Source organism: Pelodiscus sinensis, chromosome 4 (assembly GCF_052426305.1).
Source record: "Pelodiscus sinensis isolate ZL-2025 chromosome 4, ASM5242630v1, whole genome shotgun sequence".
NCBI lineage: Eukaryota > Metazoa > Chordata > Testudines > Trionychidae > Pelodiscus > Pelodiscus sinensis.
In genome coordinates, this window is record NC_143055.1 from 33,095,367 (window position 1) to 33,111,581 (window position 16,215).

General features: G+C 47.1%; 1 protein-coding gene across 4 annotated transcripts in view; it reads right to left on the bottom strand.

The window, feature by feature from the left end:
• The window catches only part of ADGRA3 (adhesion G protein-coupled receptor A3), a 134,994-nt gene that overhangs the window by 77,375 nt on the left and 41,404 nt on the right, over positions 1-16,215 (bottom strand). For all 4 annotated transcript variants that reach the window (XM_075930639.2, XM_089777837.1, XM_014581111.3 and 1 more), the window contains one exon: positions 676-747. In XM_075930639.2, coding sequence (XP_075786754.2) covers positions 676-747 — 72 coding nt within the window. The remainder of the gene's footprint in view (positions 1-675; positions 748-16,215) is intronic.

Consider the following 16,215-nt stretch of genomic DNA (forward strand, 5'->3'; position numbering starts at 1 on the left):
CTGGATGCATATGAAGCCACTTGTTACTCAAGACAATACACAGAGGCTGTGTCTAGACTAGCAAGATTTTGTGCAAGATTTTGTCTCGACTGGCCGCGAGTATTTGCACAAGAACACTGACTTTGTACTGTACAAAATCAGTGGTTCTTGCACAAATACTCCAACGCTCCCGCTCAGGGATAAGCCCTCTTGCGCAAGTATTCTTGTGCAAGAGGGTCAGTGTAGACAGACAAGTTAATTTCTTGTGCAAGAGAGCGTCTACACCGGGCATGGATGCTTTTGCACAAAAGCAAATCTTTTGCGCAAAAGGCACATGCCAGTATAGATGCTCTCTTGCGCAAATACTTTTAACGGAAAATTTTTTCCATTAAAAGTATTTGCGCAAAATCATGTCTAGATGCAGCCAGAGAGAATGATAGATCAATTTACTGCCCGAAAATATCCAATAAACCTAGTTTTGAAAAGCTGGCAGCCCCATATAGTTCTCCAAAGCATGGTTCCGTTTAGAAAAACAGTTCTGAAAATGGCAGCACCAAATGTGCACGTGGTGTTTCAATGATTTCTATATTAAATGTACTCAATTATAGGAGATTATTGTGTTGGCTTTTACACTGTCAATCCCGCAAACTTAATCTGGATCTGAAAAACAATCATATAACTATATAATATACTTACAGTCTTTTTAGAGATGGAAGCCCCATAAAAGCACCAGGATTTATAATACTAATGAGATTGTTCTTTAGGTCTCTGTTAACAAAAAAAAGTTCAAATATTATGTCATTGCAGAGAAACTGACATCTTATATATAGAACTAACCACCATTAAATTGCAAATGAGCTTCCTTTTAATTTGTCAGAAAGACCAGACTACACACTAATTTTTCTAACATTTTCCAAATTTTACTCATTATTCTTTATATTTTTCCCCAATAAGGGATATAAACATGTTTTGTTTTCATTTAAATATGACATCAATTGTTTATCATATTGTAAGGGTGGAAAATAATCTGTCTAGCCTATATTTACATAGTTTTAGAACTAACAGCCACAGAAGATGAATTCTAAAAGATGTTCCCAACTACTTATTCACTAAGGCTCTTGGCGGTTTACCAATTTAATCTAAAAATTCTTATGTTATTTCTCTGGGGAACCATTGTGGCCCCATTGACATCAATCAAGGTTTTCTCACTGATTTCAATGAGGCCAGGATTTAATCCTTGAAGTCTAAATCCCAACTAGTTTAAATACATAGGTGTATTTATTTTGATTAGTCATGGATTTGATGCATATATTTCTAAATGTTTGCTGATCACACTAGGGCTATCAAACTGCTGCAGCAATCCAAAAAATTGTACATCTGGGATTGGAGGGTGAAGGGACACTACACTACCCAGTTCAAGGTAAAGGGAGAGAGGGGAAAGGGGAAGAATAGATGTAATCTCCATGATCTACTACCCTGATGAATATTCCACTATCATATAAAAGTGCACATCCCTCAAAAAAGGGGATACAGTCTCTATTGCCACACATGTATGCTTATGTCCAAGTGTAAATTTCACCACTAGAGGATTCCCTGGTAGACTGAGGGACTTTTTTAGGAAAAGAAGAGATTTATAGCTTGATGCTATGAAACTCAGTTCTCATGGAAATATAACTATGGACTGCTCCTTCTCACATCACTTATTTGGACTATGCTTCCCAATGCAATGACTCTGGGTGTGTCTAGATTACAGGGTTTTCCGAAAAAAAGTGGCCTTTTTTTGAAAAAACTTCACTTGTGTCTAGACTGCTGCCGCGTTCTTTCAAAATTAAATTGAAAGAACAGTTTTTTTGACCATGGAAAACCTCATTTTACAAGGATAGAGCACTTTTGAAAAAGCACTATTTATGTTCAATAACGCCTTTTTTCAAAAGAGAGCATCCAGACTGCCTGGGTACTCTCTTTTGAAAAAGCGGCTCTCTCTTTCGAAAATACTGGTTGCTGTCTAGACAATTTTTCTCGAAAGAAGCTTTTTTGAAAGATTCTTTCAAAAAAGCCTCTTTTGAAAGAGGCTTGTAGTCTAGACAGACTATGAGTCCATCTTTTCTCTAAACAATAGTGGGAAGGGAGAAAACACCACCAAGGGTCTACAGAAATATTCAGCCATCTTCTCTGAATGGTGCTGCTGACTTAACGAGTGATGCTGACAAATATGAGAAGACTAAACTCTTATGTTTTCATCACCCATATCTTGTACACGGAAAACAGGAGGCATTTATTCTCAGGATTATTTCATAGTTTTAATCTGAAACCACCCCATCATTGCATTAGGTACATTCACAAATGCACATAATACAAATAAAACAGTAGATAAAAAACATACTACTTTTCCTTCACTGTCTCTCATCCACCTAAATTGAAACTCTCCCCCATGGGAAAAAAACCCTATCAGAACAGATCTTGGCAACATGCCTTACCAGTCTATTAAGCCAGGTTATTACAGATCACAGTGGGGGAATAGGAGTCAAGGACTCCTAAGGTATTTTCTGCAGCCCTTTCCTATTTAAACTTGTTAAGTGAAGGTTACTCATCCTGTGCAGTATGTGATGTTCTTTGAGATGTATTCTCCTATAGGTTCTCCACTTCAGGTTCACTTGCATCCCAGCATCTAGGACTGAAGATAAGGAGGTTACCTACCTCTACAGTAACTGATGTTCTTTGAGATGAGTGTCCCCATAGGTGTTCCACATTAGGTTGGTGAGCCACTGCCGAGCCCAGTGCTTCAGATTTTGACAGCTGTATCCCTGGGTCACGTATGCGCCAGCTGAGAATGCCACTTGCTCACTAACTGCATGCATTGTTCATGCACGAGCCCCCCCCTTCTGTTCCTTCTCTATCCTGGAGTCCGCTGCCATACAAGCATAACCCTGAAGTAGAGGGGAGGAAGGGAGGGTAGTGGAGTACCCACAGGGACACTCATCTTGAAGAACGTCAGTTACTATAGAGGTAGGTAACCTCCTTTTCTTCAAGAGAGATGTCCTTGTGGGTGCTCCACATTAGGTGACTGCAAAGCCATATCTCCTCAAGGACATAAGGACTTCGGGTCAGGAAGGAAGGCAGTGGATAAGAAAGATTTTGAGAATCTGAGGTTCGATAAAGGGCCCTGTAAGAGTGCATAGTGTTTAGCAAATGTGTGGTCCGAGGACCATGTAGCGGCCGAGCATATGCCATGTAGCGGCTGAGCATAGTGGGACCTTCCTAAGGAAGGCAACAGAAGTGGATACCGCCCTGGTGAAATGGGTTGTTATGCTGCCTGGAGGAGTCACTTGTGATTACTCATAGCAGAGCTTGATACAGTCCGTGATCCAATGCGACAGTCTCTGTGAAGATATTGCACTGACCTTATTGTGGTTTGCTATGGACACAGAGTTTAGGAGAGAATCGGAAGGGCTTGATGCATTGTAGATAGATAGTACTCTACGGAGATCAAAGGTATGCATCCTGGTTTCAAAGTCATTCGCATGGGGCTTCGGAAAAAAGGTAGGTAAATGGATGCTCTGGTTGAGGTGAAATGAGGAATGTATCTTTGGGAGGAATCTGGGATGGGTGAGTGGTCTGATCTTGTCCTTGAAGAAAATGGTATAGGGAGGGTCAGCCATGAGGGCTGCGATTTCTCCTACTCTTCTAGTTGAGGTAATGGCCACGAGGAATGCTGTCCTCATGGACAAGTGCAGCAACGAGCACAAAGCCAAGGAGTGCGAAGAGAACCATTGTAAGTGCGTTTAGTACCAGATGGAGGTCCCATGGTTGCATAGGTGGGGCTACATCTGGATACAATGCTTGGAGTCCCTTCAAAAACCTGCGTGTGAGAGGATATGCGAAGACTGAACTGTTGTCGACATGGCTATGGAAGGTGGTGATAGCAGCAGGATGGACCCTGATGGAAGTTAGCGCCAGGTTGGTCTGTTTGAGGTAGAGGAGGTAGTCAAGAATAGTTGGTATTGTGGCTGTGGACGGTGAAAGGGCTTTTGAGCGTACTATACTGCAAAACTCCATTTGTTCACGTAAATTTTGCACTTGTTAGGGGCTCTGCTGTGGAGGAGAACTGTTTGTATTTCGTGGAAACATGAAAGCTCTATTCCCGAAAACCATCGAGGAGCCAAGCCGTGAGGTGGAGAGAGGCGAGGTTCAGAGGTTCCTCTAGTGATGAAGGAGGAAATAGGTGGTCCCGGAGGAGAGGCAAGTGGATGGGTTGATCAAGGGACATCCTGGTCAGGAAAGGGAACCACGGGCACTATGAGGATAAGAGCTTTGTCCCTCCTGATTTTGTGTATCACTCTGTTTAGGAGTGGTATCGGGGAGAAGGCATACAATAGATATTGTGCCCAGGTGAGTAAAAAGGCATAGCCTAGGATTCCTTGCTGATGCCCGTCTTGGAACAGTAATGTTGGCACTGTTTGTTTCTGGTGCTGGCGAATAGGTCTATGACTAGTCGGTCCCAGTGGTGGAAAATATCGTACAGAATGCTGAGGTTTAGTTGGTATTCATGTTCCGGAGGAAGAGCTCAGCTCAGGGTGCCCAGCAGTAGTGTTGAGTATGCCTGGAAAGTGGAACACTGTGATACTGATATTGCACCTTATGCACCAGTTTCATAATCTGGCAGCTTCTGAGCAAAGTGCATGAGATTATGTGCCTCCTTGTCGACTGATGTAAAAAATTGTGGTTATGTTGTCGGTATACACTCGGATCTGGTGGTTGGCAAGAAGCAACAGGAATTCTTTGCATGCATATCAGACAGCCCTGAGCTCCAAGACATTTATGTGAAGGAGTTTTTCTGTTTGAGACCTTGAGAGATGTGTTCCACCTTGAGAGATGTGTTGGCCAATGTAAGCATCCCAACCCGACAAAGAGGCATCTGTGGTCATGGAGACTGTAGGCTCCGGGGGCATGGAAGGGGATCTGACTCCGGGACAAACTGCGGGGATCTGACCGCCATAGGAAAGATGTTTCCACCTGTGTTAGTAGTTGGATGGACTTGGAAAAGGGATGTATGTTGCACCTGTGAACCTGTTGAAGCCACTCCTGCATGCATCGTATGTGTAATCATGTGCTGGGCACCACATAAGTGCATGCTGACATGTGCACTAATAATTGCAGACAGTCTCAGGCTGATGACTTGGACTTGGTCTGTAAGGAGTGGACTAGGTTCTTGATAGTCTGCGGGGGTATGTCTACACTACAGCACTAATTTGAACTAACTTAATTCAAATTAGTTAATTCGAACTAAGCTAATTTGAACTAGTGCATCTAGACCTAAAAACTAGTTCGAATTAGCATTTTGCTAATTCGAACTAGCATGTCCACATTGAGTGGACCCAGAACCAAGGTTAAGGCTGGCCGGAAGCAGTGCTGGCAGGGCATCAGATTAGGACTTAAGAGCGTGGAGTTGCTGTCTCAGGCTAGCCGAGGGCTGTGCTTAAAGGGACCCAACCCCCACCCCAGACAGACAGTTCTCAGGGGTTCCCCGCTCGCTTGTCTAACTCGATGAGGGACAGCAAAGCAGTCCTTGCTTGCAGTGCCCTGAATGCCCACACTCGGCACATCACAGCACTCGGCCATCAGCCCGGCTGCACTTGCCGCAAGCTGCCATCTGGGGGGGGTGTCAATCGGGGGGCTGCAGGAGAGCTTCCATCACGAGGAGCCACCCCAGTCCTCCCCATCGGGGGCTCATACCCCATTCCTCCCTCACCTCCTTCCACTTACCCCTCCCTAGCCCCCCTTCCCGCTGTACGAAATGAAGGACACATGTGTTCAAAAATAGAAACTCTCTTTATTTAACAAAACTCGGGGTGGGTATTAACCTCTGGGAAGACTGAGAAAAGGAGGTGGGAGAGGAGAAGAGAGAGGGGAGGGCAACTAAAATGATCAGAGGTTTGGAAGAGGTCCCATATGAAGAGAGGCTAAAGAGACTGGGACTTTTCAGCTTAGAAAAGAGGAGATTGAGAGGGGATATGATAGAGCTCTATAAAAGCATGAGTGGTGTGGAGAGGGTGCATAAAGAAAAGTTCTTCATTAGTTCCCATAATAGAAGGACTAGAGGACACCAAATGAAATGAATGGGTAGCAGGCTTCAAACAGAAAGTTCTTCTTCACAAAGCAAATAGTCAACCTGTAGAACTCCTTGCTGCAGGAGGCTGTGAAGGCTAGAACTAGAACAGAGTTTAAAGCAGGCATGTCCAAAGTCCGGCCCGCGGGCCAATTGCGGCCCGTGTTCTGGTTTAATATGGCCCCACAGGTAATTTGGCAATATCTATCTTTTATGGCCCCCAACAAATCCATATGTATTGAGATGAATGCATTGTAAAATCTCAGTTAATGTCAGTTGATCTAAATCAGTTATAAATATATTTGGACACAACATGTATACTTGGTGTTATGTTCCTGTTCATATATTTTGAACTTAAAAGTTGACAGACAACCTTTATTACCAATAATATGTAATGTACTTTACAATGTTCTTGACGTATATTTCAGCTTCCTGGATTTTTTTTTCCATCTGGCCTTCAGATATGAAAGGCAGAGTGATTTAACACCTGTTTAGATTTGTCATCCATGTGACGAAATGAAAAGTATGCTGTTTGCAATAAACTTTGCATTAAATAGTTAATTTGCATTTAATTTTAATGGTTCAAAGAATGTCAGGCAAAATGGTCGGCCCTCACGCATGTTCACTTCATCAAATCTGGCCCTTTTTGAAAAAAGTTTGGACTCCCCTGGTTTAAAGAGAAATGAGATCAAGTCATGGAGGTTGGGTCCATGGAGTGCTATTAGCCAAGGGGTAGAAATGGTGTCCCTGGCCTCTGTTTGTGGAAGGCTGGAGATGGATGGCACGAGACAAATGGCTTGGTCATTGTCTTCGGTCCATCCCCTCCAGGGTACCTAATGTTGGCTGCTGTCAGCAGACAGGCTACTGGGCTAGATGGACCTTTGGTCTGACCCAGTACAACCATTCTTATATGTTTTTATGTTCTAAGATCAGGGCTCAGGGTCGGGGGTCTCACAGGACCACCCTGATTTTCATGCAAACCTGCTCCTGGGTGGCCAGGCTGGCAGCTATCCTGCCCTAGACAGCCGCATTCCTATGCCTAGTGCACACATCGTGGATGAGGTTCACGATCTCCGCACTAGACCAGGCGGGCGCCCACCTCTTGCAGCCCCGGGCAGGCTCCTGGGAGCCGTCAGTCTGGTCCCAGGAAGAGGCGGAGGGCTGGGTGGCAGCAGGTGGCTGGCTCATGCCGTGCCAGGTGCAGGGTCTGCTGGCTGGGTGCTGGCAAGCTTGCACCTGGCACGGGCACCCGTAGCCAGACCGTGCCCCTTTAAGGGCTCCGGGAGGGGGGCAGAAGAGTTTCCCTGGTGGTGCCCAGAGTGGCCACCAGGGAAAGCTGGGGAGGGCTAGCCTCCCACTAGTTCGAATTAAGTGGCCACACAGCCCTTAATTTGAGCTACTTAATTCGAACTAGGCGTTAGTCCTCGTAGAATGAGGTTTACCTAGCTCAAATTAAGCGCTCCGATAGTTCAAATTAAGTTCGAGCTAGCGGTTTGCCTGTGTAGCGCCTATGAAAGTTAATTCGAACTAATGGCTGTTAGTTCAAATTAACTTTGTAGGGTAGACATACCCCAGGTGTCCAGGAGGAAATGATGCTTTGGCATGGGGAGAGTCCAGTATGGAACCTATAAACTGGATCCTTTGGGCAGGAATGAGGGAGGACTTCAATTCGTTGATCAGAAGGCCTAGTTAGTAGAAAAAGCGTTGAGTTAGAAGGGAAGCCAGGGAAGCCTCTGTCTCTGAACACACTACCAAGAGACAATTGTCCAAGTAGGGGAAGATTGCAACATCTTGCTGAGGGCGGCCACAGTAACGGTGAGGATCTTGGAGAAGACATATGGGGTAGTGGAAAGGCCAAAGGGAAGAAATCTGTACTGGTAGTGAGAAGAATCTACAACAAAGCAGAGAAACCGTCTGTGAGCGAGGTGACTAGCAATGTGAAAATATGTGTCCTGTAAGTTGAGGGACAAGAACCACTGTCTCCTTTCCAGCACAGGTATGATGGTTGCCAGTGTCACCATCTTAAATTTTTGTTTCCTGACTAATTTATTTAAAGCACACAGGTCCAAGATGGGTCTCTATCCGCCCGATAGTTTTTGGGTTAAGAAATATTGGGAGTAAAAGCCCTTTCACCTGAAGTGCTCTAGGACTGGCTTGGACTGGCATCTAGGTGTAGAAGGTGTTGGACCTCCTGAAGTACTGTTGTCTCATGAGAGTGGTCCCTGAGGAGGGACTGGGATGGGGTATGGGAAGAGTATACTTCTGTTTAATGATCTGGAGGACCCATTTGTCAGATGTGATGATATGTTGTCAATTCTATAAAAAGGGGCTCAGACTTTCTGGACCCTTGACTATCTCATTAAATCTGTTTGGCAGGCTACTGGGATTGTTGCAAAGTAGCAGCGGCGTTTCAACGGGGCAGCGCTGCATGAAGCCCAGGATCAGCTAGAGTCCCCAGCAGCCCCTGGGCTCCATGCAGCGCTGCCCCTTTGAAGCACCGTAATGGCGCATCAAAGGGGCAGAACATTAGGAGCCCGGGATCAGCTGGAGTGCTGATCCCCATTAGATCCCTGGTAGGGAAGTTAAAGACTAGTCGACTATCGGATAGTCAGTCAACTAGTCGATTCTTCCCCCTCTTTGCTGCCTCTTTGGAGCCAGTGGATGCCGACCAGAGGAACTCTACCCAGATACGTGAGACCAGGGAGGAACGGAAGTAGGCCACACAGACGCAGAGCACCCCCTTGTCCAGCATCCTCCACCTGGCAGCTTTCGCCAGGGCCAGGAAAAGGTTGATGAGGAGGTGTCGCAACTTTGTCGGGACACGGATGGTATGCATGTAAATAAAAAGGTGAAGGGAAAAGTGCAGCCAGAACCTCAATAAGAGCTTCTGGAGGAGCCGGAATAGGCGCTATAACCTGGCGTACTACAAATACGCATGCACCAGGTTTTCCTTCATGCCACAGAAGGGGCAGGTGTCTGGGATGAGGGTGAAACATGCCAGGTACACGCCTGTGCTCACGGCTCCGTGAAGGAGCCACCAACTGATGTCCCTGATGGGCCACAGGATTAGGTTGGAATAAGCACTGGCCCACATCTCCCATTGTTGCAATGATGGTGTACTTCATAATGAGGGCTGGGGTGATCGTCAGCCTCCCGCAGGCCTTGCGGCAGGCCGCTCCCCAACCCGAAGGCATTGCGGAATTTGCGGGCCTGCCGGTAGGCCGTTATGTCCTGCCTCTTGGTCCCTCTTCCCTCCTGCAAAAGGGCCCTTGTGGCCCCCAGGACGGAATGAAAGTCCCCCCCAGTTCTGAAGGGCCAGCTCCACCTTCCCCTTAGCCCCGCGTGTATCCACAAGAAATTGGTGGAGCTCGGCCTCCAGTGCGGAGGAGACACTGGACGTTTCCTCCATCTAGGCCCCCAAACCGACTTCGCGGGCCACGGAGACGGGCAAACCGGGGTCCGAGCCCCGGCATGGCGCCAAGAGCGACAGCACCACGTTGCCCGTCCCCGACCCCAGCAAGGGAATGAGCAGTGGAGGAAACAAAGCAGCCCCTATGAGACTGGGGACACAAATACCACCCCGAGAACCCGCAGGTAGCGGGAACGAGACGGCTCCCACGGGGGTGGCAATGGTAGCGGGATGTGAGGGCGATTAAGAAGGAGCAGGCATCACAGCGGGGGCAGGAGTGGGGGGGGGGGAGATGGGAGGGCGATAACGGGGAAGCAGATTCCACGGCAGAGGCAGGAGGAGGGGTAGGCTCAGGATCAGGTGCTTGGTCGGGAGCGGAAGGGGGAATACTGGTAATGGTTGGGGAAGGGTTGGGAACGGGAAGGGACTCGGGGCTGTCAATAGGTTCGTAGAAGGTGAGATCGGGACCAAGGGTATGAACGAAGGGGAGAAGAGGATCAGGACAAGGGAGGGAATCAGAGCTTTCACCAGAGTCTAAGGGGGATCCCCCAAGTTCGTGCCACCGGGCTGCGGTGCTTCCCGAATAGAGACTGGGGGGGGGGCAGAGGCGGGAAGGGGGCCCATGCCGACGCCAGGCTCAGGTGGAGAATCAGGAGCTATGACCACGGTATTGGCTAGGGAGGTGTTCTCTGCTGGTCCCCCAACAGGAAGGAGAGATGACCGCCCCGCTTCACTTGCAGAAGAGGGGGTGCCCTCAAGCTCATGACCCGGCCGCATGGTGCCAGACATCGCCCCTGAGGGCACAGCTGCTTCAGCTCCGGAACTCAAGTCGGCTGGGCCAATAGGTAATACCTGGGGCGCCCCGAGTGTGAGGACGGGGCATAGGATTAGGGTGAGGAGGGGGTGGTGCCTCAATCACTGCCCAGACCGAGGCCCGTTGGCGGAGGGTCGTCCTCCCCCTGGGTGAGTGGGGTCAGGCCCAGGGACTCGATCTCCTCAAAGATGGAGCTAAGTTCCATCCCCTCAGCCCTGGAGCCTTCCCCGTCGGCCGCTGAGGCAACCATTACCTCGGTGGTGATAGCGGGGGGTGCAATTGATACCGAGGCCAGAGCAGCTCCACCCAAGGCTTCCTCCTGGATGGGCTCTGCAGGGGGGACGGCATTGTCCCCCCTCGCTGCCACAGGCTCCTCGGCCGGCGCCTCCTGTTGATGCTTGCCGGGGGAGCTCTCAGCGGCGCTGGCCCACCTCGAGATTTTTGGGAGGGGGGCCCTCTCCCCCTCTTCATCGGAGGGGGGAGACTGAGCCTGCAAACAGCAGGCTCTGCGCTTCCCCCGAACGAGCATCCAGCCCTCTGAAGTGGAAGTGGAGGGCTGGTCAGCAGGGGCAAGGCCAGGGGGCGCAGTTGTTCTTCAGAGGGAATGTTGAGGCAGGGGAGGGAAAGAAGAGGGCAGGGAAACCTCCACCTGGGGGGAGCCCCTTCCCTCACCCGGCAGCAACTGTGCCACCCTCTCCTCCTCGGGCCCACAGAGACTGATGGAATAGAAGTGGGGCCCGCCTGCTCACTTGGGTACGCCGGAGGGAGCGCCTCCGGCCCCTGGGCAGAGCCATTGGTCACAGAAGGTGCAGCCACGGAAACCGGACTACCAGGAGGGCCGGCGGTGTTAGGGCCGGCGCCATCCCAGCTCCTGGAGGCCTCCTCCAACCGGGCCAAGGGACAGTCCTTCTGGACATGCCCCATCGCCCGGCAGAGGAAGCACCGGGCCTCTCCCATTGAATAGTGGACCTGCTAGAGGGTTCCCTGGAAGGGCACCATGAAGAACCCCTCTAGTGCCACCCCGCCATGCGCCGCTGGCAGCAGCTGCAGCTGTACCTGCTGGCGGAAGGACAGGACGTGGCAGAGGGCGGGGTCCCTAAAGACCAATGGGAGAGGGCTGATGGGTGAAATGGGATTTCTCTCAGAGGAGATTCTTCAGCCTCATTTTGTTGTCTTTCCTCACTCTGGCCATGATGTTTTGACAACGTGGGCACTTTTGCGCTATGTGGCTTTTGCCTGAGCATTTAATGCAGGATGTATGCATCAGAAACCAGCATAGAGTCCCTACATGAATCGCATTTCTTGAAGCCAGGAGAGCCTGGCATGTTGAATGAATGTGATGATTCAGAACTTGGAGAAAAATGGAGTAGAGAGGAAAAAAAACAACGGGGAAGCATTTTTTTTTCTTAAATTAAGAATGAGGTAAAACTAACTATAAACTAACAAACTATTAATGACTTGTAAATAACTACATAGTTTTTTTTTATTTTCTGTCAAAGGAAAGCACTGCTGTGACTCTGTTTTCAACTGAGGATGGTAGAAAAGGAACTGAAGGAAGGTCATGCCGTGCGCGCTCCTAACTGATGAAAACAGCATGAGATGGCAACTGTGCATGTGCGGCATGGGAAGGCACTGCTAGGCAAAATCTCCAATCAGTGGCACAAGGACACACCGAGACCTGAGTGGAGCACCCACAGGACACCACTCGAAGGAGAACCTTTTTTTTTTCTGTTTGTTTTAAATCAAGGACTACTGACTCACAGGAAAACCAATCGCGAGTCATACACAAGTGACATGCAAAGCCACAAAACAAAGCCAAAAAAAAATTATTGACATGGCTTCCAACCTTTTACTCCAGCCTTGTGGGGGTAGAAAGACCTGCAGACTTGCTTTGAGGCTAAAGCACAAAAATTGGCTCACCCCGCTGGCAGGGGTAAGACCTGAGGCGCACGTGGGCTGGATCCAACTTAACTAAGGACCAGATCCTGCCCATAGGCTGTAGATTCCCCACCCCTGCAATAAAGCAACACTGTGCCTATACCTCAGCTTTGGTTTTGTCTACTCTCGCTGTCATAAAAGGGGAATCATTTTCAGCTCACAGATCTGCTATTGTGCAAGTGGCTCATCTCCTTGGTTTACCTCCTTTTAATGTAAAAGGCTGTTCTCAAGAGAATTCTGGGAGCTGAAGGGCTGACTATGTGCACAAGTTGAGCTTTAACTCTGCCTTTCCCAGACCAGGGCTTTGTTGTAGATACTGAGGTTACTATATCTGTCTCTTAGGGAAAACTGAAGGCTGACCAGTGTAAATTCTTTAAAAAAAAAAAAAAAAAAAAAAAAAAAAAGTTGACCTCAACTTTATCCTCTCATGAGTCAACAGCTGTATTTCCTTGAAGTATGCAATAGTCTGTATTCAAGGAACCACTGACAATCCTACTAAGTACTGTCTTACCTCCAGTTTCCCATTCCTGGACAAAATTTCTTTGTTCATACTGACTCTTCCACTTAGGTCAGTAAAACTTATGCTGCTCAGAGGAATGAAAAAATGCACCCCGAATGACAGTTTTTCCAGCATCACTGGCAATATGCACTGTGCTTAGCAGCAGAGCTCTCTCTCATCAGCATCTGGTGGCTACATGAGAAGTCTTACAGCAGAGCAATCACATCGGTACAGCTGTACTACTGTGTGCTCTCTAGTCTATACACAGCTTTAAGGCAGTGGTGAACCGTTTTCCTCAGCACTTCATTTCCACCAGTTTCCCCTAACAGCACTTTATTCCACTGTATGATTCAGGAGCTGATGATCACACTAGAAACTATCCCAATGCTATTGACAATAGAAAAACGTCCATTGGAATTCTATCGGTTCTTTGCAGGTCACATTTAAAATGCTTTTTCCTTGATAATGTTGTTCTTTAAGTAGTGCTCAACTGTAAGGGAGTGTTTGTCTCTGAACTTTGATAGCAGTCTGTCCTCACCCTTGAAGACTGAAGCAAAGAATTCATTTAGCTTCTCCACTATGACACACTCATCTTCCAGAGGCCCCACTGGTTGTTTAACTGGCTTCCTGGTTCTGATGTACTTAAGATTTTGCTATTAATTTTTGAGTTTTTGGCTAGCTATTCTTCAAACTCCTTTTTGGCTTTTCTTATTATATTTTTACATTTAATTTGACAAAGTTGATGCTCATTTCTATTTTCCCCACTAGGATTTGCCTTCCACTTTTTAAAAGAGGTCTTTTTATCTGTCACTACTTCTTTTACTTGGTTAAGCCAAGCCACAGTGGCACTTTTTCGGTTTTCTTACTGTTTGTTTTTTTTATTTGGGCTGTGTTTTTTTAATTTGGGGTATACATTTAAGTTGGGCCTCTATTATGGTGTCTTTGAAAAGTTTCCATGCAACTTGCAGAGATGTTACTTTTGTCAGTATACCTTTTAATTCTGTTTAACTAACCTCATTTTTGTGTACTTCCCCTTTTGGAAATTAAATGCCACAGTGTTGGGCTGCTGAGATGTTTTTCCCAACACAAGGATGTTAAATTTTATTACGTTATGGTCACTATTTCCAAGCAGCCCAACAGGTCCAACCTCTTGGACCAGATCCTGTGAGCCACTTAGGACTAAATCAAGACTAACATCTCCCCTTATGGGTCTAGAACTACCTGCTCCAAGAAACAGTCATTTAAGTTATCAAGAAATTTTATCTCTGCATCCCATCCTGAGGTGGCGTGTACCCAGTCAATATGGGGATAGCTGAAATCCCTCACAATTATGGAGTTTTTTATTTTGATAGCCTCTCTAATCTCCCTTAGCATTTCATTGTCACTATCACTGTTCTGATCAGGTGGTAGATAATATATCCCTACTGTTATATTCTTATTATTGGATCATGGAATTACTATACATAGAGATTCTATGGAATATTTTGGCTCATTTAAGATTTTTACTTCATTTCATTCTACATTTTCTTTCACGTATAGTGCCACTCCCCAACCAACATGACCTATTCTGTCTTTACGATATATTTTGTACCCTGGTATGATTGATAGTTCTCATTCCACCACGTTTCCCCAATTCTTATTATATCAATATCTTTCTTTAAAACAAGGCACTCTCGTTAACCCATCTTATTATTTAGACTTCAAGTGTTTATGCATAAGCACTTTAAAAATTTGTCACTATTTATCTGTCTGCCATTTCCTGATGTGTTAAACTCTTTTTTTATTTGATTGTGTCTCATCTGATCTGACCCATACTTCCATCCTGTCCTTCAGACTAGAACATAGAGCATCTCTATTAATAGACCCTCCCCTAACAGATGTCCTTTTCCAATCTGTATGCTCCCTTGCACCCGTTGGCTTTTCCCCAGCCCTTAGTTTAAAAACTGATTTACAAACTTTCCAATGTTAAATGACAGCAGTCTGGTTCCATTTTGGTTTAGGTGCAGTCCATCCTTCCTGTACAGGCTCTCCCTATCCCAAAAGTTTCCCCAGTTCCTAATGAATCTCAACAGGGTTCTGTTGTATTTATAATATCCAAAATACCAAATGAATCAAGTGCTCTCCCAGATGTACTGCATTCTCCCTGACAAAGGTCTAAAACTCAAGAGTAAAATAATCTGAGGGAAAGTCTACACTGCACATTCTTAAACAATGAGCAGACTTATAGGATAAAATGCTTACATCATAAGCAGCCATTGGTCTGTATATATCAGAACTTCCAACTTAGCTAATGCCACTGGAACTGAAAGAGTTAGCATGACTGAAATAGCGACGAGGAGTCCTGTGGCACCTTATAGACTAACTGAAGTGTAGGAGCATAAGCTTTCGTGGGCAAAGAACTAACACGGCTACCCCTCTGATACATGACAAATATTTTTTTTCCCTCTTGAAAGATTTCTCTAGCTTACACCAGGCTTTAGGCCATTCAATAGATCAGTATACTTCATTGCAGGGCACACAAGCCAGTGGCAGCTTCCTTCAACTCTAAACACAGTTCCGGTTGCCTCTAAGCAGTGCTGATGCCTATAAATATCTGCACAGCAGCTCTAAAGGGCCACACAGCAGGGACCTGGAGAAGAGAAGAGCTGGCTCTGCCAATGCCTGGGTCCCCTAGGACAGAGGCTGCTCTGGATACCCACCAAGAATAGAGGCTTCTCCGAACAAGAGCAACCCCTGGCCACAGTGGACCCCCTGTGGGGCTGGAACAGCCACCTGTCCACAGTAAGTGGGGAACTGTTCCAGTCCCCACCGGTTACCCATTAACTAGAATCGGTAAGCATTACCAGTAAGCATTACCAATTAGCCGGTTAATCTTTCATATCCCTACTATGCAGTCATTTTCTATGAAGTGCCTTGCATGCATATAGTACAGGGGTAGTCAACCCACAGCTCTTTGCTTAAAGAAAATGCGGCTCTTGCTAGTTCTGAACCGCACGCCCAGACTACTCATGGCCAGCTGCTCTGCGCACGTGCCTCAGCACCTAAAGGTGCTGCGTGACAGTGGCAGCTGCAGGGACCCAGGCATTGGGTCAGAGCACAGGGGAACGGAAAGGAGAGCTGGGAGTGCCTGGCTCTGGGGAAGGGGTATTGGGTTAGAGTAGGGGGCTGGGAGTGCCAGGCTCTGGGAGAGGGGAAGGAGATTAGGTTAGAGTGGGGGGGCGCTGGGCATGTCTGGCTCTGGGGGTGAAGAGAGCATTGGGTTAGAGCGGGAGCCTGGTGGTATTGGGTTAAAGCATGGGGACTGAAGCACCTTCAACTCAAAGTCTTCACAGATGCAGAACAAGGCAGCCAACACAGATGTCATATTTAAATTCCAGGCCAAAAGAAAAAAATCAGCACGTACCTGGTTTACACTGCATTTCTTTAAAGAAAAATCAAAGGCTATTGTTGGCCAGACTAAAGCAATTATT